The 13,681-nt window shown below is 44.8% G+C and overlaps 1 protein-coding gene across 2 annotated transcripts in view; it reads left to right on the plus strand.

Moving 5' to 3' along the window:
- The window catches only part of SORL1 (sortilin related receptor 1), a 53,518-nt gene extending 40,334 nt beyond the window's left edge, over positions 1 to 13,184 (plus strand). For both annotated transcript variants that reach the window (XM_064524281.1, XM_064524282.1), the window contains exons 35-48: positions 85 to 254; positions 902 to 1,014; positions 1,373 to 1,477; positions 2,485 to 2,557; positions 3,789 to 3,871; positions 4,156 to 4,252; positions 4,832 to 5,016; positions 5,229 to 5,348; positions 5,449 to 5,613; positions 6,273 to 6,447; positions 6,929 to 7,035; positions 7,723 to 7,915; positions 8,215 to 8,427; positions 9,090 to 13,184. In XM_064524281.1, the coding sequence (XP_064380351.1) occupies positions 85 to 254; positions 902 to 1,014; positions 1,373 to 1,477; positions 2,485 to 2,557; positions 3,789 to 3,871; positions 4,156 to 4,252; positions 4,832 to 5,016; positions 5,229 to 5,348; positions 5,449 to 5,613; positions 6,273 to 6,447; positions 6,929 to 7,035; positions 7,723 to 7,915; positions 8,215 to 8,427; positions 9,090 to 9,157 (1,867 nt within the window). In that variant the 3' untranslated portion in view covers positions 9,158 to 13,184. The remainder of the gene's footprint in view (positions 1 to 84; positions 255 to 901; positions 1,015 to 1,372; positions 1,478 to 2,484; positions 2,558 to 3,788; positions 3,872 to 4,155; positions 4,253 to 4,831; positions 5,017 to 5,228; positions 5,349 to 5,448; positions 5,614 to 6,272; positions 6,448 to 6,928; positions 7,036 to 7,722; positions 7,916 to 8,214; positions 8,428 to 9,089) is intronic.
- Positions 13,185 to 13,681: the final 497 nt, after the last annotated feature.

Consider the following 13,681-nt stretch of genomic DNA (forward strand, 5'->3'; position numbering starts at 1 on the left):
TTAGATATTTCATCCTTTAGGACCAGCTGAGCCCCCTCTGTCACTAACCCTCCTCCCGAGTGAAGTGCTTTGACTCTTGTACAGGACGGTTGGTGAAAGCATTTGGAAGATTTTGGAAACGCACAGCAACAAAACCAACAGCGTTTTGAAAGTCCTGAAGCCAGACTGTACCTATCAGGTGAAAGTGCAGGTGCAGTGTCTCAGCCGCGTGTACAACACCAACGACTTCATCACCCTCCGCGCGCCCGAAGGACGTAAGCAGACTCGCGGGGCTCCTTTCACTTGCCTGATTCCTGCTACTTTGGCCCACGAAGTGACCGTGGAGGTAGCCCCAGTGTAAACGGAAAGGAGTCTTCCCCGAACCACAGCCCAGGACAGTCTTTTCAGCAGGCCCAGGGAGTTGCCCAGGACTGGGTAACAGGGCTGCGGCTTCCTGCCCTAGAGTCGGTCCTGCCATTAGGTCAAGATCCTATTTTCCTTCTTCCCCTACAATTTTGTGTTTCAGTATCACTAGGAAATTCATTTCTTCTTATAACGCAGTGACAAAGCTATGAGGCTGTTCAGTACCACATACAAGGAACAAGATAATCTAGCTGCACGTGAAGGTCAGATTAAGGAGAAGGTGCATAAAAAAGCAGAGCTCTTAGCAAAATTTTAGCCTCAGAGTCACTAAAAAGGACCAAAACCCACCATTGCCCCGGGGGGGGGGTGGAAGGGACATGGGGCACAACTGCGGGAAGAAGGCATCTGCCCTCTCCCATGAGCCAGGGCCGTGGGGTCAGCCCCACTCGTTTCCCACCCCTCTGAGAGACCCTGTGCTGCTCTTGCTTTCTGCCCGGTGGTCCGGACACGCCGACCGTGGCAGCGGCTGTGTCGCTAACGCCTTTGTTTCTCTCCCCAGTACCGGATGCTCCCTTGAACCTTCAGCTGTCCTTAAAAAAAGAAGCTGAGGGGGTGGTGACTGGCTGCTGGAGTCCTCCTGTGAACGCCCACGGGCTCATACGGGAATTCATCGTGAGTCCTGCTGCGTGGCGGGAGCTGGAGCCCTGCCCACCCCTCAGAGAAGAGCGGGTCCTAAGGGCTCCTAGCAGCGGGGGCTCACCTTTCTGAGCAAAAGGGATCCCTGCAGAGGGTGGGGTGGTCCCCAAATAGGGCCTTCGTAGGGGACATCTGCTGTGAGTGTTAGGCAAGAGAGGAGAAGAAATGCTGCAGGACTCGAGGTAGCAGCACGGTCCTCAAACTCATGATTTAATTTCTGGCTCTTTTTCTAAGCTTTTATAATTCATTGCATTGACACTTTGACACAGAAGGACCTGTGACCCTGTAGTACCGGTGACAGCAGAGCCCTCATTGCTTGTTTCTGTGCTCCCAGGTGGAATACAGCAAGGGTGGATCCAAGGAGTGGTCATCCCTGAGAACTACCAAGAACTATACCGAGATCAAGAACCTACAGGTCAACACGTTATACACCGTTAGAGTGAGTATTTTCAAAGCTTTAATTATACAAGTACTATGGATGCTCTCAATATTTTCTGCTAGATGGTCTAAAACTGCACGGTAAACTAACTGTTAGAAAGCATGTTGTTAAAATTCTGCCTTTTACTGTCAACCCACAATGCGGACTTGGCATTTATGCTGGTAATATATATAGTTTCAAGGCCTGAATTTTGCCCCTTGATTTGCTCCTTCTCCCAGGAGGCCAGGCTGTATCATGAAATTTGTGCTATTAATTGCCCATTTCAAAGTCATTGCCATTGCACCAGATCTGGGCCAGAGATAAATTTGGTCCTAACTGTATTGCTGGGAAAAGAAACAGGTATACACGTGGAAAATGCATGCATTTGGGAGAAGCAGGGTAATTATAGACTGAACTGATAAGAATAGGAAATCAAAGTCTGTAAAGTGAACCCTGTTAAACATATACTCTGCTATTGTCCATCTTCCAAGTGCTGACTGATCGTGGATACTTGTGGGAGTTCACTGTGAAATCGAGGATGGGGATAAAACCCCTCATGAATCAATGTTACTCTTGCAATCACTTACACAATTCTGTTTGCCTGCTGCATTGGAGTGAGACTTTCCTTCTATGTTATTCCTTCCCATACTAACCTGTCTGCAAATTAATCTTTGGAACTGGATTCAGTGCTAGCAGAGGCTTCACAGAAGTGGTGGCTACCCATAGCAGGGCTGGAGATTCCAGAGCTCCTCATATTTATAGACTTTTTAGAAAGATCTCATAAGATAGTGGTTATCTGTAAAGCAGATGCACCTCCGCCTTCTTGGATTCCCTTAGTTGACTTAGTCTGCTTTATCTCTATTCATAAGCATTTTATTACCACGTAATTAAGCTATTGTTTGCGTCAAAGTCCTTTCCCCATGAGTTCCGCCATGTGAGTAACCTTGTTCTAACCTCATTCTCTGGCTGCATTATACAACGTTGGCAGCGTACATTCGTTCATATTAACTAACCCTCTATTTGGAAAGGTTGCTGCAGTAACTAGTCGAGGAGTGGGAAACTGGAGTGATTCCAAATCCATAACCACCATAAAAGACAAAGGTAAGCGTTGTTGTTACAGTTTAAATCGATTTGAACAACATAGCAAAAACTCTGAATATTAGCCTGAAATTTTAGCATCAACATGCATAACCATCTTCTTTCTTTATTCTTCCCTATTGGGCGTTTTACAATCTTTAGCAGCTTTGCTCTACCATTTCATTTAACTTTACCTGCCTGAAAGTTCAATGGCAAGTCTGAACGGGTGGTTGACTCTTCCTCTGTGCTCTGTGGCGTGAAGGATGGGAGCACTGCCTCTGGAAGCGTGTGAGGAACCTGTCCAGAAGGTGCCCCTCTGCCCTGGGCTGCAAATGGATTCCCAGTGACTTTTGTAGGCTAGATCCTGCCTCTGGATAGGCAAGGTGCATGACCATAAACTCCTTCAGTACTTTTGCCTGAAAGGACACCTATTCTTTCCTTTCCCTTTTAGCTTATGATGGTTTGTGCATTTCATACAGGCTAGACCACTAAAAGACCACAAAGGTTCCCAGGAACTATCACAACATCGCAGTCATTCACTTGCAGACAGTAGATAAATGGAAACAAAACAATAAACCATTTCCCACTGAAATGTTTTTGAAAAGCCTTTTTGAAATCATTTGTATTCATGGCAACTTCTTTTTTTTCAAACCTGTATTCTGATGTCAGAATTGTCTGCTACCTAATTTGTCAGATAAAAGTGCATCCTCACGGTGTTGACAAAGAAATGAAAACAACATGCTACTAAAAATGCAGGATTCTTGATAATATGAAGAGCATGAATACCTGATCATTAGAGGTAGCTAGAAAACAGGTAGAAAGATCTGTAACGCCTTTCACTTCAATTTGCATTACAGCTTTGCAGCTGTCCGTACTGACAGCTCCTGGCCTTCCATCACTGCTCACTCTGAAGGCCTGAACATGTGGACTGTGATACGGAGCTCTTCCCAGTGCCTTCAGCAGTAAAGCACCTATGTCTGGTCCTCTCTGTGTTCATCCTGTGCCTAGCAAAGCACAGAAATGTAAGGCAGCTTTTAGGTGATTGATCTGAAAAAATAACAACAGAAGTACCTTTTGTATGTCAGTGCCTTTTCTGAGGGACACGTGTCTTAGAGACAGGCAAGCTTGGGCCCGGAGAGACTGGGGAAACTCTTGGTCTGATATATGCTTGTTATTGTGAAAGTCTGTATTCTTCTTATCCTCTCTCTCTCTCTCTGAGTGTTGAAGTAACAGCTGTTTCTTCCCTTCCTTCCAGTCATTCCTCCACCTGTCATACATATTGAGAGCTACAATGAGGACTCCATAAGTTTCACCCTAAAAATGAATACTAATATCAAGGTAAATTTTTTACCTTTTCTTCTAAGACTGTAGGAAAGAAAAGGCCTGAGCTGGAAAAATTGTAAATATTGGATGGGACAGATAAGATCAGCTACTTAAGTACAGCAATTACTTCTTAGAACTAATTGTTTAATACTGATTTATTACTTAGTACTCATCAACTGCCCCATCTCCCTTAATTAGAATGGAAAATAAAATGCACAGACTTAAAATGGTGAATCTTTCCCTGCATGCAAAGAACAGCTGAACAGATCGTTCATACTGGTGCCATTGCTGCTTGACAGGTCAGCGGTTATGTTGTGAACATCTACTGGACATTCGATACACACAGGCAAGAAAAAAGGACTCTGATCATAGAAGGAGAAAAGTCAGTCCAGAAAGGTAAATTCTCTACATGTAAAATTCTCCTGTTTGAGTCAAGTCCAATGGGAAGTTTTCAATAAAGGCTATAGGCTTATTCTTGCAGCTACATCTCAGCTGAATAGTTTATGTTCAGGAAAGAGTGAATCTTGAGAAGACAAACTGGCAAATCCTGGGCCTCTATTATTAGGAATTGGAGATTTCAACCAGATTTGGGATTCCTCCTCAGAGCTGCACTAGCCTTTTCTCATCACACAGAATTTTGGTTCCTTTTCTACTCAGCAAAAGGTTAACTATTTCTTGGGCTCATATCCAGTACATGTCCCTGTTAAACAGATTATTTTCTCGTTTGGAGAAATCACTGGCATGTGCGGGCAAGATGCGGGAAAGCATCCCAAGGAAGCAACAGGCTCGAATAGGTGCTAGGGTCCCAGGTGCATTTGTACAAAGGAAATTACTCAAAAGAAATAAAAACACAAAGCAAGAGACAGCGGCTCCTGTCTAGGACTGTTTACTGATGCTGACTATTTACTAATGCTGTCATTCAGCCATAGTAGTAATTTGCCTCTCCTAATAGTGCAAATCTCTCTTCTTCCTCAGTGGCAAATCTGACAGCGCACACACCCTATGAAATCTCTGCGTGGGCTAAGACGGAGCTGGGCGACAGCCCTCTGTCCTTCGCGCGTGTCACGACCAGTGGGACGAGACCTGCATCTCCAAGTCTCAAAGCCAAGGCCACCAACCAGACTGCAGTGGAGTGCAACTGGACCGGACCGAGGAACGTTGTAAGGCGCCAGTTCTCTTTTCTCACCCGTCAGGAAGGGGTCTAGATCTGAACATCAAAACACGAGTAAATCTTCCAAAAAAAGTGTTCAGCGGGATTGAATTCCACAGCCCTGAAAACTTTAAATCTGAAAAACTACATAAAGGACCTGCTGCCCCACAAACATAGGCAGAGAAAGCATTTTTATTGCTTAGTTGTTCTCTTCCTCCACAGGTCTACGGCATCTTCTATGCCACATCTTTCCTAGAGCTCTATAGGAGCCCTCACAACACCACCACTACTTCACACAACATCACCGTGATCGTGAACAGAGATGAGCAGTACTTGTTTCTGGTAGGCTCCTTCTCGGTTATCCCTTCTACCTGCAGTGCAAGCTACGGTTTGGTACCAAAGAGTAACGGCACAGTATTAACTGCTGTGTCACCCCTTTAAGGTCCGTGTGATATCTCCCTACCAAGGGCCACCCTCTGACTACGTTGTGGTGAAGATGATCCCTGACAATCGGCTACCCCCTCGGCACCTCCATTCCGTGCTCACTGGAAAGACATTTGCGGTCATTAAGTGGGAATCGCCCTACGATTCGCCCGACCAGGATATGGTAACGTCTTACAGAGTGTTCTCCTATCCCTTTGCACGCAAAACCCTGGCTAAAAGTGAGATCACCATCTTGCTGCGGATGCAGAACCGAGTCTGAGATAAGGTCTACCCCCGTCTTAATAGTTATCTTCAAGCTTGCATGGACACAGGTGAGATGTTAGGCCAGCCTGGGCTAGGGGCTCTGCCTCCCGCCCGAACAAAGCCCGATCCTGCTTTCAGGCATGCTGCCCTACGGTGAGGTCTCGCTCTACTCAAGGCAAGTCATTTTCTCAGCAAGCTTTCTAGTCCTGACCTGGTTCTGAGCCTTTAAAGGTATAAATCTTCCTGGCAGAACTGGCATCTTTAACATGGCAGAAGTCTGCACTGCCTCCTTGCTATTCCTTAAGAAACACAATCTGAGGTTTTTCTCCTGCCCACGTATGTTCCAGTAACTGCATTTTCCTCATCGGTAAATAGTGACCTAGGGCAAGGATCCAGCTGCTCTAGCAAGAGCTTTGAAATCTAACTTCACCTCACAGGTTTTCAGTAGAGTGAAGATATGGTTTAATCCGAGTTTTGCCCCCGAGTCCAATGTTCTAACATGGCTCAAGATTGCTAGCAAGTCTGCAGGAAAGTAAGATTTTCTGTCATTCACTGTGTACACCTTTCCTCCCCCTCCAGTTATATGCTGTTGCAGTTAAAGATTTAGTAAGAAAAACCGATAAAATCTACAAAGTGAAAACCCGGAACAGCACAGTGGAGTACACCATTAAAAAACTCGAACCAGGAGGCAAATACCATGTTATTGTTCAACTGGGAAACATGAGCAAGGAATCCAGTATGAAAATCAACACAGGTAAAGGAAAAAAAGTATTAATGTTTGGGTCCCCTGTAAATTCTTGCAGCACTATCCTGTAGAGGGAATCCCGTGCCATTCCCTGAGACCGATGCTTGAGACTGCAGTGCTTCGGCATCGCTTATCAATCTCCCACCACCAAAGCATCCATGCAACTGCCCGCGAAAGCAATTAAAACAAACAAACAAACAGTGGAGAAGTATCCTTTGGCACGATGGCCAGAGAATTTTTCTTCTGCCTAAATGGAGATGGGAATGACACCTTTTTTGCTGTGTAGAGGGAAGGAAATGCTGTTATGGGTCTGCCATAAAAACCCACTGGAAAATTCCTGCCTGCTTACGTGCTACAGTATCCTGTCCTTCAGGACAGCCCTTTCTACGCAGAGTATTGTGCTGGACCCTAAAAAAGTTCTGACTTTCCAAGTGACCTCATTGCTGTTTCTTGTGCTTGAAATCTTACCTGTTTTCTATTTTATTTGCAGTTCCCCTGTCTGCACCAGATGCCTTAAAAATAATAACAGAAAATGACCATATTCTGCTTTTTTGGAAGAGTTTAGCATTAAAGGAAAGTAATTTTAATGAAAGCCGGGTAAGTTGCACCCACGTCTCCGGTCCTACAGGCAGTGTTTCAGTAAAACCTAGAGCAGAGGCCCTTGGACGGCTCCTTTCTTAGACGCTATAAATACATCAGCGTGCTCCTAAGTGTCCTTGTTAAGCCTTCTATATAGAGCTCACTTCAATTCATGTCACGGCTAAGGTGTAAGATCCAATCGGCTGCTTTTTAAGAACATAATTATCCTCTTGAAAAAGGTCAGCTATCACACGTGTGAAAGGACTGGGAGCAGGCCACAGCCTCTCACGTTGGTAAGCGCATCAGTAGCGTCTGAGAGTTGTTATTATTTAAATTTTGAAAGAAAACCTGTGAAATGTTCTCTGTCAGGGCCTGGACAGGTGGAAATGTATGTCAAAAAACCATCATTGTTACTGGACTCCATTTTTTGATGGTCTCAGGTGGATGCTAAGAGCAGAGTGAACCACAGAGACTGAAAACTTCTCTGCTCTCTAGCCTGGCCAAGGTCAATGCACGCTGACAGGGATGCCTGGAGGAAGCTTTGTTATTGCTCTCTCTTGGCTGATTGCCCAGCACATTTCATCAAAGCTAAATTCAGGAGCAAAAACAAATTTTCAAGACCTGTCAGAAGAAGCAAACCTGCCCTCTGCAGCTTCACTTAGCTGAGTGATTTGGGGTTTGTGCTTTTGTCTTCACAACTCGCAGGGTTATGAGATTCACATGTTTGACAGCTTGATGAACATCACGGCTTATCTTGGGAACACCACGGAAAACTTCTTCAAAGTTTCCAACCTGAAGATAGGTCACAACTACTCATTCACGGTTCAGGCCAGATGTCTGTACAGTGGACAGATGTGTGGGGAGCCAGCCACGCTTCTCTATGATGAACTAGGAACAGGTAAGTCGCTGGCTTTTTTTTTTTCCCTCTTCCGTAATGAAGATTAATGAAAACCTCAAAAGCTGTCCAGAGCAGGAGTTAATAAAATCTTACATAGCTAGTCAACTTGGCGTTTGTGTCCTAGCACGGTAGGCTAGAAGAAATCATCGTGCAGTTTCCTGAATGTGAACGTTGTGGCGATTTGGCCATATTCTGGTTGGGTTTGGTGCACTGACGGATCGCACGGGACACAATCAGTAGCAGGTGGGGGAACGCGGTTTCGGTTGCAAATGGCACTTCTGTCCCTCTGTGGCCTGTAGGTGAAGACTCCTCTGCATCGAAAATGGGTAAATCCACAGATGTGGCGGCCATCGTGGTACCGATACTGTTCCTGCTGCTTGTGACCCTGGGGATTGGGTTTGTGGTGTTATACATGAGGCACAGGAGACTGCAGAACAGCTTCACGGCCTTCGCAAACAGCCACTACAGCTCCCGCCTGGGGTCGGCCATATTCTCCTCAGGTGACGATTTAGGTACGTAACAGTCGATTCCATGCAACGGATTTTAAGGACAGCTTTAAGGAACTGAAATTAGTGAAAGACCTAACTTGTGCATCATGCCTTGGGTCACCTTTGGCATGGAGATCTCTAAGGATTTGATCTTGTTCAAAAAATATAACCCTGGCCCAGGAAAAATGTTTGTAGTAACTTCACCTAAAGAACACCCGTTAATGCAAACGAGTTCAAATTTGGATATTCCTGTAGCTCAAAGTAGTTATCCTAACATCTGTTCTTATTAGGAAGGGGGGATGTTAGAGCCCTTTTTTAGGATGACCAGCAGGACTGAGGTGTGCATACTCCATTTCTTGCTATACTTGGCCCAGGTCAAAGCAAGAGAGAAAATATTTTCCCTGGCCTTACGCATGGTTATGTCCGTGCCAGCATGAGAGAGGATGCTGCTGGGTTTTCAGCCTGGTGGGTTGCATAGTTGTGACTGCCGGCTGTGACGCTGGGTGATGCGCTGACCTGCTACGCTCAGACACCATATACGAGCATCAGCAAGGCCACGCTTGCGGGCTCACACCACTGATACTCTGCTTTTGAGGGCACTTTTGTGGCCAGCTTCAGCAGCCAGTATAGTTATAATCTGTGGCACTCTGGGGCAAGCGTAACTGAGCTTTGGGTTTGTTTTCCAGGAGATGAGGATGACGAAGCTCCAATGATAACTGGATTTTCAGATGATGTTCCCATGGTCATCGCATGAAGCGCGCTTCTGATTGTAAAAACCAAATGGTGTAAATATTTTATTTGATAAAAATAGTTGATTGTTTATTTTAAAAATGCACTTTGAGTTGCAATACGTTATTTTTATATGGGCCAAAAAATTTAAAAAAATACACTTTGTAGTAATCAACTGTGAATTGCAAACTAGGTTGATTTAGTAACAAATTGCTTTGATTTAACATTAATTTAGTCTTACAAGGCTATGCTTGCTGGGCATGCTCTTAAGTCTGTGAGATATTTTCCGTTGACTAAATTGGCTACTCATTTTATTTTTCTAAGACGAGAATAAATTTATTTAAAAAGAATTCAGGAGATTATATATGTAGAGAGAAAGAAGTAATATAGTCCCTGAAAGTTTTGCTTTTACTGAAAAAAATCCTTTGGACTTTGTTTTATATGAAAGTATTTTTGTTGTGTTAATTTATTGGGAAATCTGCTTGAGCACAGATTTCCAAAGTCGTCAGACATTGTACACATTCTTGTGTAGAACATGTGCCACTTCCTCTTGCAAGGCAGTAGTATTTTGGCATCCCCGTCATTGTTCTTGCCATGATAATAAAACCCCTTATTTTTACATATTTTTCCCATTATTAAAAGACACACAATCTTTGAGGAAGCTGAGACTCAGAGATACCTGAGTACATGCTGAACTCTAACTGTGAGCTCAGGACCCCTAGGCTGCAGCAGGATTTAAGCAAGTGCTTCAGTGCTTTGCTAAACTGGGACCACGGGGCCTAAAATGAGGTGCTTAGGGTGCTACAGACATCCTGAAAACTAAAAGTAGCCTGGTTGAACGAAGGCCGGCGGTGCTGAAGCACGCTGCTGCGTTGCGGTGCAAACCCCTGCGCACGCACATGCCGTGATACGGGGCACATCATGCCACGGCGCGAGCCCTGACTTTCCCGTGTCCGCAACACCCTGCACCTTCCCTGCCCCAAACCCTGCAGTTACAGAACTGTAATTTATATCAATAACTTGACTGAAAAAAATTGGCCACTAACTGTCTTTAAAACACTCATCTCAAAACACATTTTCCAGCATAATTAGAAAACCTGGTCTCCTCCGTGGAGCATCTTGAAGATGCTCGTATGGTGACGGGACAGAAGGGGGAGCCTGCACTGTGTAAAGCTAGAAAAGTGCTTCGTGTACGCATTTTCCACAGTCTTACAAAGCGGCGATTACTGCAAATCTAAATTCATTCGGTTTACAGCAGGGAGCCTGTGCTCCTTCCCTAAAAGTAGCTGCAGTCCTACCTTCAGCTTTAGAAGTAACATATATATATTTATATATATTCAAATCACGAGCCATTTTGCATTTACCGTAGACATAATACTGGCTACCGAGCTAAGAAGTAGAAATGTCTGGTTACCATTGTCTAGCTTTCTTTGTGATAGCAAAACGTGAATCTCACCCTGCATCAAACCACTTGCCAGCCCAGGAGCAAGGACATGAGTGGGTGTTCATGGGTGGCGCCTCGCCATGCTCGATATATGCAAAGCCCCGTAGTAAAATACAACACACTGTCTTGTCACTATTTTCTTTGTTGAAACCAAAAGTATTTTTGCTGTGTAAATGAAATTATACTTGCAGTCTTCCTACAAATGAAAGGAGAAGGGCCAACTATGTTTTGATACATGACTGATCCATTTAATTTCACATACAGAAAATGTATAAAACAGTTGCGGTTCTGTATGGTTTGATACGCTATAGAAATACTAACTCTATTTTCAATTACTGGTGTTATTGATCCCGGTGGCAATTTTTCCCCTGAAGCTGGGACCAAACTATAATCAGATTTTATAAATAGCAGTGATCTTGCAGAGCTGCAGCATTTTTACCTGGTTAGAGGGGCAGGTGCTGCTGTTCTGGGGTAAAAATTTTGAGTAAGTCAGCATGGTATGGTATAATCCATTTTTTCAGGAATTACAGCTACATACAGAGAGCAGAATCTGACCCAGAGGCAAAACTATTCAAGCAATGTCAATCAAGAGATTTTATATATTTCTGTGGGAAGTAAAGCCTAAAAGCAGAGCTAAAGAGTGCTGAACCCCTTCCTTATTAAGCAGGCATTTTTGGCACAGGTATTACGATGCAGTATCCCAGAAGGGAGTACCTCTCTCGTGAGCTTTACTACTGGTTAAATACTGCTGCTTTCCTCCCTGGTGTCAGTGCTGCTTGAGCAAGGCAAGGAGGATTTAGCCTGTCCCGTGTCTCTATGTGGAAGGCAGGTACGAAGGACGAAGCTCGTAACCATTTTAATACTCTGCAGAAGTCCTTTGCTTGGATGTTTTCAAGCGTCAGCAGGGTGACAGGTCACTTCTGGTCACTCTGAAAGGTCCCTTTGTACTTGCGGCGCTGCGACGCTCGTACGGAGCTAAGGCTATTGCCAGCGAAACGTTTGCTTGGAATATTATGTTCAAAAAAAAACCCCTCGTGGTTGACGGTGCCTCAGTGATGCAGCGTGGGTGGCACAGAGCTGCGGGCCTGCCCCGCGTCGCGAAGGCTGTGCAGCCCCGGGCAGAGCCGAGCTCCCTTGCGCGGCCGGCGCTCGCTCCTCTTTGCAAAAATGACCGCTGTGCTCTCAGCAAAGCGTCGTTACAGGGCTAGCTGTATTTTATACATAGATAGGAAATCCTAAGCCCCAGGTGGGGGGGGGGGGGTGAGCAGGATAGGTGCAGTTCTGCGTAAAATGTATATTTTTATGAAATTTTGAAGCGCGAAATCTTGTTCACGGAGATGTCTATGGGGTGGGAGGGCTCTGTTGTACATATGGTACATGGATGTGGATGTATATTTTGTTCTTGTTTTGTTTCAGTAGCTTTACGCAACGTGACATGACTTGTTATCCGAAATTTTGGGAGGTGGCTAGGGCTTACCTCACTGTAACACAGTGAAATGTCTGGATCCATAAGGGAAAAAAGTACAGGAAGTTAATTGGTATTTGAGTCCGTTTTAGATTTCACCGCAGAGGCAAGCTGGTACTCTTAAGTCCATTTGAAGAGAGGACTAAGGTTGCGCATTAAAATCTAGTGGGGTTTTGGATGGGGGAGGGTTTTGCCTCGTTTTGCTTTCTGAAGTGAAAGTACAAGGAGGCACCATTTTCCGGGCTTGAAATCTGACCCCCCTTTCAAGGCCAAAACGCGGTCCTTTCGGGCTCCTTTCGGGCTCAGTAAATCACATCCCTTCTTTGAACACGGCCGTGCCACGAAACTTCTGGCCACCAACATCCCTGTGATGTTGTGGCCGCGTGGCCCTAAGGGACCCCTGCGTTTGCAGGTTGCTAAGGTCACTAAGACAGCCGACAGGGCTGGACTATTTACCATCATCCTCTTTCTAGACTCATCAAAAGAGGCCCCAAACTCCCATTAGCCGACAGGGAACTCCCACCCGAGCCAGGTAATGGGCAGGAGGAACGCGCCCTCTCCTTGCAGGGCCGATTCAAAGCGCAGGATCAGCATGCTTGAGATCACTTTACAAGGACAGAGAAGCATTTAAAGAAAGACTTAACTAGTTTGCCAGTGGAACTGTCGAACTGTATTTGGAAAGACCAAAATAACATTTTCCTAAACGAATTTCAAGTCTCCTTCAAATGGACTTTAGAATGGACATGGTGTAATTGAGTCAGTGACCCTTGGATCCAGGGAACATCCTCATTTCTGGTACTAGCTGTAACAGTTGTAAGTAATCCTTCAAAACGTGCAGCAGTCTACTAGCAGCCAGTCTCTAAAGAGGTTTTTTTTCAGTTAGCATCAACTTCTAATCTGGTTCCTTAAATGAAGTTTAATAATATGCCATTTGAATATCTATTCTGTGTCTTTTTTTTTTTTTCAGTCACTGATTTCTGCTATGTTATTATTGCACAATTTTGAAAGAATTTTTGTCTGTCAGATTTTTTTCACTTAATAATAATAAAAATTAACTGGGTAAACAAAACTTCTGATTTCCAAAATAATTATCTACCCTCCGTGTACCTAGTGCAATAAAAATATGAAGCGATTTCTGAACCATATCGGATTTATGTTTTATATCGGAAGGATGCATTAAGTAACAGCACAGAAGGATCAGGAGCAGCAGAAGTGAGCTTTCAGCAGAAGGCGCAGCAGAGTCCCACTAAAAAGGTGCCACTAACATTCATAATTCAATCACGTCTCTCAATGCTTTTTGGTCCTTTCCTTCAAGGTCAGCACCGGTCAGAAAGCAACACCCTCAGAAACCTGGAAATGTTATGAGTCTTTCAGAGTTTCGCTTTACTGTTTGCACGGTAACATCTCCAGCGCTAACCCGGCTTGCCACTCACATCACGTATCGTTGCCCTGGCTAAAATCTATTTCCACAACAACCCTGCTCACGTGCTGCGTGCGCTGTTTTCGTGTTGCTGTTTGAAACACTATGCCTGTAAGTACACCTGACGCACGCGGTTGAGAGGAAGCAGCAGAATCAGTACCCACGGGGAGAGGTAATGAGCAGGCCGCAGTCTCTTCACACATACCTCATTTTTTAGTCT

This window comes from Dromaius novaehollandiae, chromosome 21 (assembly GCF_036370855.1).
Source record: "Dromaius novaehollandiae isolate bDroNov1 chromosome 21, bDroNov1.hap1, whole genome shotgun sequence".
Lineage (NCBI taxonomy): Eukaryota > Metazoa > Chordata > Aves > Casuariiformes > Dromaiidae > Dromaius > Dromaius novaehollandiae.